General features: G+C 43.3%; 2 protein-coding genes across 3 annotated transcripts in view; one reads left to right on the top strand and one right to left on the bottom strand.

Moving 5' to 3' along the window:
• The window catches only part of nme7 (NME/NM23 family member 7), a 24,031-nt gene extending 16,971 nt beyond the window's left edge, over positions 1–7,060 (top strand). The window contains exons 11-12 of one of the 2 annotated variants that reach the window (XM_085449708.1): positions 5,612–5,719; positions 6,227–7,060. In XM_085449708.1, the coding sequence (XP_085305834.1) occupies positions 5,612–5,719; positions 6,227–6,259 (141 nt within the window). In that variant the 3' untranslated portion in view covers positions 6,260–7,060. Of the gene's footprint in view, positions 1–5,611; positions 5,720–5,809; positions 6,030–6,226 lie in introns of those variants that run through there. The other variant, XM_085449709.1, reaches the window with a different exon arrangement.
• On the bottom strand, positions 6,289–14,618 carry atp1b1a (ATPase Na+/K+ transporting subunit beta 1a). The gene is made up of 6 exons (XM_085449720.1): positions 14,370–14,618; positions 10,360–10,488; positions 8,957–9,109; positions 8,684–8,853; positions 7,775–7,855; positions 6,289–7,661 (listed from the first exon to the last, which is right to left on the bottom strand). Exons 1-6 carry the CDS (start codon positions 14,461–14,463, stop codon positions 7,407–7,409), a joined length of 882 nt encoding a protein of 293 aa, XP_085305846.1. The 5' UTR covers positions 14,464–14,618; the 3' UTR covers positions 6,289–7,406.
• Positions 14,619–15,557: the final 939 nt, after the last annotated feature.

Consider the following 15,557-nt stretch of genomic DNA (forward strand, 5'->3'; position numbering starts at 1 on the left):
AGATCTAACTTAGTTGAAAAGTAACTATAAAGCTAATAAATATAATGCATAACTTTTGCAGCTGTGGTTCCGATTAGTCTGAGGAGACTGTTCACTGAGCTGCTGTCATTTCTTTTTAGCCCTCTTGCCCCATACAGGACTCTAACCGCTTTGATTGCTTCAGAGTTTTCTGACTAACTGGGAGGTCAAACAGTTTAATCACCACATGGCCTCACTCTCACCTCGTTATAATCTGACAAATCACCTAAACATCAGCACTCCTGCTCTTCAGAAGAGTTCACCTCTGTGATCCATCAGATTAGTCACATAAGGGCAGAGGTCTCTGAGAAGAAAGTCAGGGCTGGATGATTAGCTGGATTTTAATTTCAGTTACAATTTTGGCTTCTGCAGCTTCAGAAGAACAAGAAAACACGTCAAAGGATTTGACTTTTGCCATTTTTGTGTTGTGATATAAATCAAGTGCACCCTTTTTGTTTCCAGATCAGCTTAAGCCAAGATGGCCTTCTGGTCAAGAAGACCCATTTAAAAGATGTAAAATTTTCTACTGTAGGTTTGAGCACAGGTTTAAGGCGTCAGCAGGTCTGCTGTATGAGCGGATGGCCTTGAATGGATTTAATTCAATTTTAAAATAAATTCCAAATTTCACTGGAAGACAGTGAAAGAAAGCAGGAACGGGGCTGATCACCCACTGGCTTTTGTTATGCATCAACTGAACAAAGAACTGAAACATGCACTGACAAGTGAGTTAAAGTGATCTAGACGGGATGAAAATGAAAGCGTGTATTAACGGTTACAAATTACTGGCTGACAGAAACGGGAAAAGGCTGGATAATATTAGAGATGTGAGATTTAAGTTTCACGTGCAGATGATTTCAGTGGCACTGGGTGGGGTACTTTATGAGGACAATAACCCGAAACTCTTATTACACTTCACACACAACCATCATCAGATATGGGACGCGCTCTCATTCTGTTATGCAACTGATGCTCACGTGCATAGGTCATGCTTAATCTGATTACCGAGTACTTTATTACTTCCTTAATTATACAAAAACACTGTCCATGCCTCCTTATAGTTTAAAACTGGATAAATGGTTGAGTGCCCAACATTACAGGCTAACATTAGAACCAGCTCTGCAAGCACAACCCCACAATCTATCCCAGGAACCGCTGCCCGCTCTGCTCGTTTTCTGTGGACAGGCACATGTAGCTAAATCCAGCCAGTCCAGTCGGTACAGAGTTTGACCACATCATCAATGCGCACAAAAATATATGAGCAGCTCAGTCAAAAGTACAACAGTAGATTGGAAATGGTTTGCATTTCACTCATAATGTTGGAAGCAGAAAGTCAGAGTTTTTTTACGTTTTAGTAACCATATTGTAGTTTCTAAGACCTTTATGTCACCTCATACAAATTAAAACTCAAAAATGCATTGATGCTTGATTTCTTTTTTCTTGAATCTGTCCAAAGTTTCAACACTCCAGTTTTTTAAAAAATTAGAATTTTCTGGCAAATATTTACAGTTCGGTTTAGTTAAATAATGAAGATTAAATATTGACAAAAATCATGGTTTTTACCCCCGTAGATGTCGTTATTCTTCAAACAGCGGGCACAGTAGGGAATGTTTTCTTATCAAACGTAGTGTGTGCGTGCATGTGTGCGTAAAGACACTCCCGACGTCACTATCAGGCTGACAGATTAGACTGCACAAACACTGTCACCCCCACAAGTCTATTCATAGTTAAGGGTCAGTTGTTTGTGGTAAGAATAGACTATTGATTTAATTCTGTTTGACTAATCTATACACAGCACAGATTCAATGACCTCGAACCCACTTCATCATGCCAGAGTGGATGCTAGATCAATTTAATCCCAGTGTTTCCATACAGGCGGGAGCAGAAACGGTTCGAATATACAGCCAAGTGCATTAACTAGGCATAAAGAGCGCTGGTATATTCACACCTCCACCCTTCAGCTTCCCTGCGCTGCACTCACTCAGTCATAAGATTGCACCGTGTCTTGTGATGTGTCCTCTTATCAGAGTGGACAGACACAACGGTCGTCTATACAGCTTTACTTTCTTAGATTATACACAAGCAGCATGGATGGCCACTGTGTTCCAACTAAAGATATTACTGTAAGAGATGATCCGACAGGCCCAAACTTCCCGTTACACAAGGCTATCAAACCAGCCCTGCATTGTAATGGTGAAAAATATGCTTTTCCTATTGATTTTTGAGGCGTAATGGTTTAGTGGAAAAAAGTATCGGCTTCTCTGTAGAGGTCTCCGTGCTAAATTTAGTCCAGTTTAGAGCACCCAAAACCCTAACGATGGAAACTGTAACCAGACACGTTCGTTGTTCCTTTTAAAGTTGGCCTACTGAGACGTCCGTGCCCATATTTCATTTTGGCAGCAGCTTCAGGATCTGCTTCTCTTTTATCTGTTCCATGGAATGAAAATAAAAGAGGAAAAAGATAAACAAGAAATCGTTTCCAGCTAAAGAGCTGCAAGGATAGAGGTCGAAGACAGGATACACTGCTTAGTTTTTCCTTTTTTAAAGAAATAACACAGCAGCCAGTCATCTGTTCCCTCATCTCTGTGGTTTAATTTCAAACCTGCACTGTTTTATTCAGTTTTATTTTTTTTGTAGAGCCTTTTTATTGTAACTTCAGATTTTTACACTGTTTTCGTTTGTACGTAGACATTCTCTCACTGAACTGTTTTATTTCCCTTTTATTTTTTTTCTGTCTGTGTAATTTCTGCCTTATTGAAATTTCTTTTTTCTTACATTTTTTAGAGGCTGTGTTTAATGTTTTGTCTAATTAAAAAATATATATTTTCTAAAACTTCAATAATGGTGATAGAAAACTCTCAATCTAAGCACTTCACTTTTTGTAGTATTCGTGACTTTAGGCTCAAAGAGTGCAGTACAGTGGGTGTACTCAAGTATCAGTTCAATGTCTTGCTCTTCTCAGCAGGGTGGGACAGTCAGCAGGGTGTTAAGGATCAGGCATATCTGTGTGTTCATGTGACCACTAGGTCCCTGTGCCCGAGTCTTTGCTGGCCACCAGAGTTAGCAGTTGTTATGTGAGCATCAGTCTGGTACACTATGGGACTCATTAAAATCAAATTAAACACTGACAGCAGGCCACTCATGGGTAGATAATGCAATTACAGAGAGCAGTGTTTTGCAAAGAATTCTTTTATTGCTAAGTAAATCTTCCCCTGACTTCCCCTTTGCCATCGCTGGCTTTAGTCTCATGTGGCACAGGACACATAAACTGCAGATCTGCACAGGATGTTATACTGTGTTTCCCACCAGCAGCACGCACACTCAGCAAACAGCCATATTAGGAGACCTGTTGATGTTCCTGCTGTCTTCCAGAGATGAGGAGAATCTCCACAAAAATTTCCAGTTGTATAATTCATTTGAACCATAAACGCAGTTGCAAGAACTTAGAAGTTAATGTTAGGCTGTAAATAAGCTGTACCGCAAGTGCGCGACTTTAATGCACCGTTAACCGCTTCTATTTAGCATGATGATGCTGAATGTTGAAGGTGTTTTTACTGTTGTATTTTATGATTCACCATAACCACAGGCCTTATTCCAGGGATCCACAACCCTCACTCCAGGACGAGGGAAGTCTGCTTACTTGTTAGCATGCTAACATGTGCTTGATCAGAAACTGGTAGATTGTAAAATTGGAGTTGAATGCTGGACATCCATGGGTGTTTTCTGAGCTTAATCAATTCTTAATCAATTGACTTTGTTTCAAGAAGGCCGAGGTGAAAGAAATTCATCATGCTTCTGGTAGTCTTTTGCTGGCCAAGCCTAAAAATACCTATAAAACAACTTTTTGTTAGCAACAGTTCCATTTTTGATGCAATGGGTGTTAGTTGGTGGTTAGTTTTTAAGCTGTGTCATTTTTATGGCAGCCTGGTGGAAAGCCGCCATTACTGACGTCCTAATCAAATGTCTAACCTTAAAAGGGAGTTTTAAAAAAAAACAAAACTCAGTTGACACAAAGTTCCCAGCTGATCTTTAGCTACGCGTCCTTGAGCCTGTAGTCTTTATTTTCCTTTGTAGTCTTTTACGTGTTGTGTAGTGCAATTGTTCGAACAGCAGATGGGTTTCCAACTGGTTTTTTCGAAAGACAATGCATCTCTTTGAGAGGAAGCCTTGGGTGATTTGTGACCTTCAAACTGGTTCCTGTCTTTTGTCTGCAGGCTCATAATCCACCGAAGGATAAACAAGTCAGAAATGTTTCCCTGCTGCCGAACACAAAGACCACACAACCCTTGCTGTGTTAACACCATCATATTTTTTGCTTTTCCCAGCATATCAAATATTACTTCACGTTGCGTAAGATTTGCTTTAGATTAAACAGGCATTTTGGTAAATGAACTATTCATCAGACACCCCTCTCCTGATGGCAGACATTGTTGGGAGGGTTTCATTTCCTGGAAACTCAAGAGGATGAGACAGGCCAGCTCTGACCTTAGGAGTGTCAGAAATAGACTGAAGATAAATGTGCTGCATGGAAGAAGGTGGCTACTGTTCTATAGCGGTCAGACAAAAGTGTTGAATAAAAAGACTTGATTTGTAGCCCGTAAGAAATTAAAATGAAAAAAATTTGTTATACTTAACTATAAATAAAGGAAAGGGGAGTGGTTTTAGTCTGAAAGTCAAATTTGTAAAACAGTGTCACAAAATGCTTTCTATATAAATACAAAAAACCCCAATGCAAACAAAAAGCTTCAAATTAAAGATTCAAAATTTAAACTTCAAGGATGGTTTCATATCAATTTTTAAAATGTAGATGGTAAGTTAAACATGTAATAGATATGAGGTATAAGAATATTTAGTCTTCATATAATTAAGTCAGTAGAAGAAACTGATGAATCAAGCCAGTTCGTAACAGCAAACGCTCGGTCACAGTTAAATCACTGCTAGCTGTCTGCTGTCTGGACCTTCTACTAATCGAGTGTCTGGTTTACTTTTTTTTTTGCCCTTTTTGTATATTATTGAAAATCTAAACCATTTCTTAAACAGTTGCCCGCAGCTAGAAAGTCAAGTCTTAACTGAGCAGACAGGGAGGTTAAGGCTCCAAATGTGATTGTAAAACTACAAGTCAACAAGTTATCCATCATGGAAATGAAATTTAGAAAAAAATAATACTAATAATAATAATAGGAAAAGGTTTAAACAGCCATTCATTGTACAGTACTCAGGATTTAGTGTTACATATTCAGGGAGGGTTTATTTATTTAATGAAGGTTAGTTTGCTTTGCCAGTTGGTCTCTGCAAAAGATGAGCAAAAAGTGAAGTCATTTTTGAAAAGCTGTGGTGAAAATGTGCTTGAGAACCGAGGCCCCCACCCCTAAGTCAGTGGAAAATTTGCTGAGTGTCTGTTTTGTCACTTCCTCCACAGGATCACATGTTCAGCCGCTGAGTAATCACTCTGCCGGTACAGGATGTTGACTTTCACAACGGTCCACAGACTTTGACACCAGGATAGAGATGGCGTCACAGCGCCGAATTCACTTAATTTAATGTTGAAGTGCAACGCTAATGAACACGTGATAATCCAGATGTTTCCATCCGACAGGAAATTGCACGGCACCTTCGTCCAACCACGCTGCGCGCCCTGTACGGCAAAGACAAAGTGAAAAACGCCGTCCACTGCACAGACCTCCCCGAAGACAGTGTTTTGGAGGTGGGTGGCGCATGTGCATGTTGTGCACTCCATACACTGAAACAACACCCATAATGTGTTAGCTGTACAGCTCCTCTCATTCTTTTCCAGATAGACACTATGAAGAAACCCTGAGCCCCTGCATAAATAAGTACCTCACATTTAGCGAGAACGAAACCTTCCTGGACTCTAAGGCCATGTCCAGTCTCATGATTGCGCCCTGTGGGCCGGGGCAGCCTCAGATCACACTGGTTTTAGAAAAGCAAGAATGGCAGAGGAATTTGAAACAAAACCATTGTTTTGCAGGGAGTGGGCCTGACCCATCGTGCGTCATTGTTCAGGAAAACTCCTGATCTGTAGTCTGGACAAACGCCTCCTTGTTGAACATTAGCCTATGACTGACTGAGCTGCCATTTTCCCCTGACTGGAACAGTAGCAAAGAAAGGGCTTGTGCAGAGACATTTGAGGTGTCAGACAGTGTTAATTCATCAGCTGTTACTATAAATGTCCCTTAAATTCCTTTTCCAGGTGCAGTATTTCTTCAAGATTTTGGATGGATGAAAACCACGTTGAACTACACAGTCAAACACTTCCAGTTTTCTCATTTTTCTGTTTATTGTTCCAGCCTTATGCAGATTAAATAAAGTAACAAGAGCAGACTCCTGACAAGTGTTTTGATCTTCAACACTGAATTAAGTATTTTTTAACACCAACTAAAACGTATTACACGGGATACTGCATTGCCTCTGATGTTCTTGAACTTTTTGACCAGCGACTTTGGTATTAGATTCATACGTTACACTTTTGGAAATAAAAAAAAAAATAAAATAAAATAAAATTTGTACAACTGCATAAATATAAAATTTGTCCACCATGAAAATGGCTAAAACATTCAATACCAAGTAGCATCACGTCACGTGATGTCTCCAGCAAACCAATTTTAGAGAACTGAGTCGCCACTGTTTCTGTGGAGGTGACTGTCTTCTAGGCTGGACCCACAAAGCGCTACACTAAGAATCAGAAAGAAAAAAAAAAAAAAAAAAAAAAAAAAAAAAAAAAATTGCATTAAAGTATCAAACATAAATGTAATCAAACCATATCTAACAGCTAAGGTGAACAAAACAAATGTGCCCCTCCTCCAATAACCGGGACGACGAAGCGCAAACACAGAGCACTTATTTACTCAGACGTGGGCCTTAAACATTCAGAGTACCATGCCAGTAATTCAGTTAGTCAGAGCACATGAACACACACTCCTGTAAACGCCTGCACATAGACACGAGCACACACGCGCGCACACACCTTGGACCACTAAAGCGGACATAAGACAAAGAGGTTACAGCTGGGACTAGACTACAGCACTGGACACTCCAAAAATATATAGAAACCACGTAAGGGTGAAGTATTTCGGGACAGAAAACAACTCGCTACACGTCAGTAGTGGAATTGCCGTTTTACAGTAAATGGATGAACGTTTCCCATGGCTCAAGGAATCTTTTCATGTACAGTAGAATAAATATTTGCTATTGCTACTTTTGTATTTTACATTCTAACCCTCGACGAACACACAGAAAAGCTAGTGTAAAGCACACGGATTAAGTGTAGGTCCTGTATATTATGAATGTTCAAAGACTAGTGGTGGTTTTTATCTGAACGGGTTTCTCTAAGTTGGATTCGTTTTCAAATTGAGTGCTCGCAGTAGCTCAGGTCACGACACGGTGAGCTTTATGTCAAAGCGTCCCTGGTAGCGGTCCTTCTCGCTGTAATCTATGTTGTCTCCGAATGCTTTGCACTCGATGCGGATCTCCTTTCCCTCCGTCACATTGACGAACTGAACGGCCATCAAGGGCTGCAGGTAGTCGGGGTGCAGCTGTTTGCCGTAATATGGGTAGTACTGCAGAGGAAAGCCTTGGCCTATCCCATAGTACTTTATCTCTCCGATCTGGCCTTCATCCTCAGCTCTCTGCAAACACAATACTTGAGTGAGACTTACAGCCGGTCCTTTTGAAGACAAATATTCATTCTCCCTGTATCTGTGAACTGGAAGGCCACAGCCACACGCTCTCGCAAACGTACCTTAAGCTTGCAGTAAATGGGGATCTCGTTAGAGCTAACTTTCACCGGCAGTTCTTCTAGTAATGAGTTGTTTGAAGGAGCCTAAAGAAAGAACAAACAAGCAATAACTGGTTTAAATTAAACTTTCACTTATTGGTGCCTACATTAACCACAATGCAACTTCAAGCTCCAGCTTCTCAAAAGTTTTCCATTTTCAAACATAATGGAAAAAGCTTCATGGATGGTTCACATGTCTGTAAGGTTTCCTAAGTTGGAAATGCACTCCCTGTAATTTTTGGGGGGGGGGGGGTGTATTTGCTTTTCTGTTTGTGGATTTGGGTTTTCTGTTTGCTCTGACCCCTTAGCTCCCCTGACACCACACATCTGACCTTTGAGACAAATGATCGCCAACTCTACTCTGTGAGCAAGAGCTCACTGCAAGCACATCTCACTTGTTTTAGTCATTTGAGAGGCAGTGAGACTACGAGTAGATGGGAATGAGAAGTTTCTCTATTGTAATTTACAACATCTTTTTTCCTTGAAAAGGCAATTCTACTAGCGCTATAGTGCTACGATTGTTCACTCAGAAACGGTCCACTAAGGTAGCCAAATGATTGAGTACAGATTACTTACATCTTAAGGCCACAAAGCAAAGCTTCACAAGTTTACAGCCAAAATGGGGGATGTTAGCCAGCTAGCTCTAACTTAGCTACACAGCATATCACCGCCACCTGTGCTGTTATTATACTGATATTCAGGTATATAAAAACAGAGCAGCACAGTCCAGGACTACAGTTTACTTCATGCCTGCAGGTTAAATTAATGTCTGAGGTGAGCCTAAGCTCATTAAAAGAATTAAAAAAAAAAAAAAAAAGGACTGGTGCCATTTTGCGCTACTTATTAGCCTTTGAATTTAAGCGGTAACTATACCTTTGGTCGGAAGTTGACAATTCTGTTGAGCTTTATGATAACACATGGGTTCCCCTCCATGAAGCCATAATCAGGGTCTGTGCCTGAGCAGTCTTTCAGCAAAGACCTAGAAAACTTGCAGACTTTCTTCTTTTCTTCCATACTTCGATCTTTGTACGTGCTAGGAAGCGCTGAAAATGCCACAAGTAAGAAAACAAAATTTAAGTTTAGATCTTCAAACATCCACTCATGAGTGACAAATGGTGAAAGCTGATTGCATTGTATGATACTTGCTTCCACATTCCTCGTAGGAGTCCCCAGTCTGCTTTGTCTCATTGTACAGCTCAAGGAATTCGTTCATGCTTTGGACATACTTTCTGTATGAACTCGGATCACTCTTCTTAAAAGAAATTTCAGATTTGTCTGAGCGTGGGGTGTGTGACAGACCTGCAAAAACACCACACTGGTTTGGTAGGAAAACAAAAGTCATGGGACAAAAAAATAAAAACATCTTATTTAAAAAAAAAAAAACCAACTCAATTTGTGTGGAAAAAAAAAAAAAAAAAAAAAGTGTAAATATCTTAGAGAAGCAACATGACATGGCACGTGAGCCATTGTGAGCATTCTCCATTATCTAAGGACAATGTGAGGGTCTTGGGGATTTCCTCTGAGAGCTCCTCACAGCAGTAATTTTCCACAGAGTTGGTGCGCGAGGCGTGGCGAGGGGAGAGTGTGACAGTGAGAGTAGCTAGAGGCAGCATGACAGCCGCGAAACCCTTCTCGGCCTCGCCGCAGGACCTGTTTTATTTGCTGCCGCAGATATGAGCGGGACTCGAGCTGCCGGTTGAGACGGCGAGAGGAGAAGCAGCAGTTTGAGTGTCAGAGGAGGCTTGTGAAAGTTCACCAACCCCCACCCATCCACTCTCACGTGTGTTTCTCTCACAATGGAAACTTTTAGCCTCTGAGTGGGAGGCGGGATCACGCTCCGAAGGGAGAGAAAAAAAAAAAAAAAAAAAAAAACAGAACCTTTCTCGCCGCTTCCTTGATCATGCCACTTCTGGAAACTTGCTTCAGCTTAGAGCTCTCTACGCTCATGCTGTTGTTCTGCTCGCTCTAATCTCTGATTGTCAACAGTCGTGAACAAAACGGCAGCCACATGCAGCCAGTCATCTAGAATGGCTGCTAAAAATACTGCTAAGGGGCAGAGCATGTGCTGTGCAAACCGCGAGATGAGGCTTGGCACTCAAATCAGTCTCAGAGCGCACAGGAAATTTTTAAACTGCTGCAGCGTTGTCTGATGACACTCTCACGAGATTACACATTAGGTTTCCCCCCCCTTCAAGCCTTTAAAAGCTGTGGTGGAAAAACAAAACTTTTTCTTCCTTTGAAGAAACAAGCCACAAACTGTAGTCACGCAAGTACATGCAGTCGTGTCAGCTGTGATGCATAATCATAGCACACATTTTAGTTCCCCTGTTGCCCGCAGGGGGAACATCGACCGGCTGAGGGGAGTGAAGGACAAAATGGCCGAACCTATTTAAGGTCAGAAACACTGCCGATAGAGGAGCTGCTCAGAGGCACACCCCTCCCAAACAGTCGTCTGTAACGCCCACGAAACACCAACAGGCTTTTTGTCTGATCGCTGAGCTGATGCAGCAGCAAAGTCAGAAAGGTGAGGAGGAAGAGGATGTGCTTACCTGGGGGAGCAACTCTGTCCTGATAGGTGGGTTTGTCTTTGCTTAATGTTAGCAGCAATGCCTGAATGGTCCCAACGAAAATTCCAGCCAAGCATCCGTAGAAAATCAGATAAAACAAGAGGATTTTAACTGTAGAGGAAGGAAGAGAAATCAAATTACTGAGATGAAAGCAGCAAGAAAGAAACTGCTTCAAATGTGAAATATAACATCGCCTCAGATTTCAGAAGTCACAAGCACCTGAAGGTGATAAGACTGACTGCTTTATTAGAGCATGACTAGCATCAGCTACCCAAAACCCAGGAAAATGTACTGCATTTCTTCACAACAGCAACATATCCTTCATAAACCCCTTTCCCAGGTTCTTTTCACCTAATTTAAAGTTTAAACAGATCACGCAGAAGGTGGGTTGGCTGTGCTTCCAGAGCAACAGGATGAGTCACTGTTCAGTCCTGCAGACCCCCCCACCCGGCTGTGTCACCTTCAACAATTAGGATTAAAAGAAAAAAAGAAAAGAAAAGAAAAAGCCCTTGTTCATGCTCCTGTGCATAGAAACGTGATGAATTTAGGCAAACGCTTCATTACACGAGTGAACAAAACTGTAACGGCACATGCTTCCCTGTATGATGCAATCAAACCATCAGCATCATATTTCCTGATTTTCCCCATCAGATTTTTGGCGTTCCAGAGGAAAATAAGTTTTGAGATCAAACAAATTTGTAAATTGTAAGTGTGGTTTAATTTCAGCAAGCTTTAAAAGGTTGTTGTTGTTCAGACGGCCAAAACAGTGGGGGTGGGGGGGGGGGGGGGGGATGCTTGAACCTCTGTTAACTAAGGTAACAAAGACTCTTTGTAACTCTATGCTCAATTGTGCTTAAGGTCGTAGTCACCTCCGAAAAGCCCCTGGACACCCAGTTATGATCTGTGGCAGGTTAAAAATGCTGATTCTGATTTTCTATCAAGTAGAAAAGAGCTCAGCGAACCTGAAAGGAGGTTCGCTTTAAGGCCTTTAAAGGCCACTTGGCTAGCTGCCTGTGATAGCAAAGACGCAAGCAGAATTTGTTTGGTTTTTCCCCTCAAATCCCCCCCCCCTCAATACAGAGCATGATTAGACTCTGGGATGAGTCTAGTCGGGCCCCAAGCGGTGGCTGCTAGTGTCCTATGAAGCAGTGCCTGACAATAGGCGCGGGTTTCTGACAGTTCTGTCAACTCCTAGGAGTGCGCCATCTCGGAAAAATATGCTGCAATAACCGCCTGCTGTGCAGGGGAGGTGAATTTGCAAAACAAATAACGGCTTATTCCTCGTGTGCGAGTGAAAAGATGTCAAACAGGTGTGGCACGCAGCAGGAAGGACCATCCAATCGGGTGTTCTTTACCTGTCTTGGCCTGTTGAAATCAGAACAGGATCAGCCACAACATTAGAATCACCTGCCTGAAACTTTGTACCCTCTGTGTGCGCTGCAATGGTAACTGGCAGCAGACTTTTTTGGCTTTATCAGACCAACATTTGGGGGGGGGGGGGGTCTTGAGGTCAGGCCAATTTCACGGTGTAAGCACCAGTCACCTTATCATGGGGGAGGGAGATGTTTGAAGGCACCACAGATGTTAAAAGAAAGACATGGCACTCAGAAATAGTGGTGGAAGTAAAACTTTATTAGGAGAAAAGAGCTTTTAAAAACCTCTCTCTGGGGCAAATTCAACAAACTTTTGGGGCAGTTTTCAGAGCTGACTGGAGATTCTACGCCTCTGAAACTCAGCTCATTTTAGATCATGCTTCAAAATGGCTGCCAAGTGGCAACACTAGGAGGGCTTTGATGGTCTGTGTCAGAGTAAAGACCCATTGGATTGCCAGGAGATTCCTCAGAAGCTTCCGTCGTGAGGGCGGCTGTTCGCGCCGTTAGTGGTTTTAATGTTGTGGCTGAGTATGTGTACAGCCTGTTGTCTGGCTGTCAGTTTGTGTGATTTCACCTGAGCGATCGGAGCGGCCTGAAACGCTGCAGGGCTCAGAGTAAACAGCATGGAGGGAGACGTAGGGGGTGGTGAAAGGCAGCTTCTGAATTGAGAGCACCTCCCCCAGCAGGCTGCTGCAGCACGCCGTGAAGGGACTGTCCCCGCATTCATACCACATGTGTCTCCACGCTCGCAGAGGCCTTCACCAGCCCCGCAGCCTACTTTCCGTCTGGCATGTTGAGACAAACACGTGGAGGAGACGTAACGAGCGCCAAGACTGACGCTGTCACCGCGCCACTTCCTGTCTGTCTTTATGAAAAGTGCAAGCGACTCACATGGCACACAATTAGCACGAGCAAAAAGGCTTAAAATGTATCATCTGTCATTTTATTTAGTCAAGCTCAGATACTTTTGTTTATTAAAAGGGGGGGGGGAGGCAGAAAAAGTAACAGGAAAAAGCACAGACTTCTGTTAAGTGACGTTAATTGACACCCCTCCACCCCAAAAGGCCCATTTCAAACCAGAAAAAAAGTCCTTTATGGAAAAACCTGACCGTCATCCACCATGAAATCACTGAGCAGATGACGGTGCTGTGTTCATGATCCGGATGTGTTTGTAGTAAAAAAAAAAAAAGCCAATCAGGGCTTTTTTCTTTACAGTCTTGAAATGAAAGAGGACTTTGAAGCGTAAGAATATTTATGTGCCATTTAATTAACCCAAACTAAAATAAATCAGTGGTTATGAAATGACCAAAAATAAGACAACCACAGAGGCTTGTGTCAAGTTGGGGGATAAAGACTGGGTCACACTCAGAGGCTTTTTCTGAGCCTCAAACAAGTCTGTGATCAGCGCTGTGGCCAGAGATGCTTTGAGCAGACATACCTGTTGCTGCTAAAGCAACATGGCTCACTGCGTGTGCTCCACGGGACACTGAACTACCAGCCTGGTAACCCCACACCACCACCTAGAACATGGAGTGGGTGAAATGGTCCACCCGAGAGCAGCTCCTGATTTTAATCGCCACACACAGCCGTGCTTTGAGCCACAGAGAATTACCGTTTCTCAGAAATAAACGTGTTAGTTTGAAGCTTTCATTAAGCCCCGAAGAATGCGCTTCAACGCGCGCACACAGCGACGCCTCATTTCTTCCAGGATAAAAATACAGAGAGGGGCGGCCCGGGAGACATGTGAGTCGTGATCACAGTGTTACCGTGCGGCGTCCGGAGAGGAGGGGGAGACGCGCACATACGCGCCATATCTGACGTGCAAAACGGTTTAACGAGCCTAATTGGCGCTATGTAATGCAGGGCAGTGATCCCATCAAACCATCAACCGCTGCGGACCGCGTTAGGCGTCTTAAAGTATTGAAAACGGCGCTGAAACGATTAGAGCCGGATCCAATAATCCCGGGTTCGAGTTAAAACGTGGGGAAGGCAGAGCTGGGCCCGGGTGTCGGGTCCAGGGATCAGCTGCTCGGGTTTATTAAAGGCAGGAATAAAATGTCCTCAGCCCTTCTCCTGCTCCCCGCGGAGGGCTGACACTCAGAACAACAAAATAAACGGCGGCAGCTACCAACTTGTTGGTTCAGGTAAAAGTCTCGGCTGTCCTTCAAGATGACCTTTTCAGAAAAGACTGCCGCTAATCAGGGCTACGCCTTCGTAATGAACACCTATGACCGCGGGAGCCCTGAAAAATGCACAGAAACACCCCAAAAGGAGGAAATCATTTACGTCCACGGAAACCAAATTGGCTTATTGTCCTCATTTACTGTCCTTGTTTTGGACTCCAATCGATCCGTATCGAGCACTCCTTCGTGTATCACCTTTTTTCACTTCATTCTCGTTTTAAACACCAACTTGCGCACGCAGCCTCCGTTAAAAAGGCAAAGTCACGACTCGGCGCGCCTCCGGCTGGGAGCTCTAACAGGTGCGAACGTCTGCACCGGCAAAACATTGAGTCAAAATACAAATAATCCGCTGTGAGCACGGTCGGTTTCCACTCTGCTCCATCATCAACAACCAGCAGCCCGCCTGCCGGAAATAAAGAACAAAAAGAGTACTCACACCAGCTGCCTCCTGTGCGCCCTAGAAACTCCTTCTTTTCCGAATTCCACACAAAATTCTTCCATCCTCCGTCGCTGTCTTTATTTCCAGACATGGTAACTCCCCCCCGTGTCGCTTTCTCTCTGCTTTAACGGCTCTGCTGCGTCTCAGTTCTCAGGCTGAGACTGTCGACTGTCCCTCGCAGGAAACAGAAAAGGACAGTCGATTGCGCGTTGCTCCCACTTGTACCGCGCACTATTTATCTCAGAGGGGAAACCAGTGACTCCGCCTGCAAACTCTGTGAACAAGTCCAGCCCCGGAGAGGAGGGCCGAGGGTAGCAAATCACAACCTGCCCCTGCTCAAAGCAAAACAGCCAAACAGAGAGCGGCAGTTAGAGGTAGGAAGGCTAATCAGTAGGGCTGAACGATATATCGCATTTGCGATAATATCGCGACATGATCAAGTGCAATTTTCTAACCGCAAAGGCTGCGATTATACTCTGGACATGTCCAAATTCATGGGCTGCATCCTCCTGAGGCCGCATTTGTAGACCGATTACGTCACAGCGACGTGCCGAAGGCTGTCCAAATTACTACCATATCCCAGAATTCATAGCGCGGCCCAGCCAAACTCCAGTTTCCAGCAATGGCGGCCGCTACTAAGTTTTAAAATTACTCATACTAATCTTTCTGGGTCACAAAATAAACTTTTAACATATTTTCAGGCGAGAAAGTAGTTGTGTAAACATCAAATATCTGCTCGGTTTATCAAGATATCCCATATTTGTAAAAGTGCTTCGACGTTTTCAGAGGCGTCTGCTACCCACCAGCTCGACAGCTAGCCGGGAGCTCGAGGGTTACTGATGCGGCCGAGAGCGGCACAACTCCCGGCACATCATTTTCAGATCACCGCGGAGTTTCGCTGCTCGGGTTAAACGTAATATATAAGTCACTTAGACAACCTAAAAATGTTATTGTTGGGCTTTTTTCAGTGTTTTGTTTGTTCGTGAGTAAATCGGTTTGGCTGAGATTAAAGTTATTAGATTAGATAAAATAAAACTTTATTAATCCCCCGGGTGGGTTCCTCCTTGGTTTTCACACAGCTGACTAAACGTCAAACAGGAAACTTATTAAACAGAAGTATGAGACAGTCGAGAATTTACACCAGTGTCTGGTTATATTTTAGATAGCAAGAAGCAGACGGCCGAG

The sequence above is a fragment of the Copadichromis virginalis genome, linkage group LG23 (assembly GCF_057382275.1).
Source record: "Copadichromis virginalis isolate Kocher_CV1m ecotype Utaka linkage group LG23, C_Virginalis_male_GT1.1, whole genome shotgun sequence".
Taxonomy (NCBI): Eukaryota; Metazoa; Chordata; class Actinopteri; order Cichliformes; family Cichlidae; genus Copadichromis; species Copadichromis virginalis.

Bases quoted from the DNA above. Each gene is read 5' to 3' on its own strand.
- atp1b1a (XM_085449720.1), bottom strand. From the start codon at position 14,463: ATGTCTGGAAATAAAGACAGCGACGGAGGATGGAAGAATTTTGTGTGG. The intron at 9,110-10,359 runs GTAAGCACATCC...GTGTTTTTGCAG, and splicing joins GGACAGAGTTGCTCCCCCAG to GTCTGTCACACACCCCACGC. The intron at 7,856-8,683 runs GTATAGTTACCG...TTCTTTCTTTAG, and splicing joins TTGTCAACTTCCGACCAAAG to GCTCCTTCAAACAACTCATT.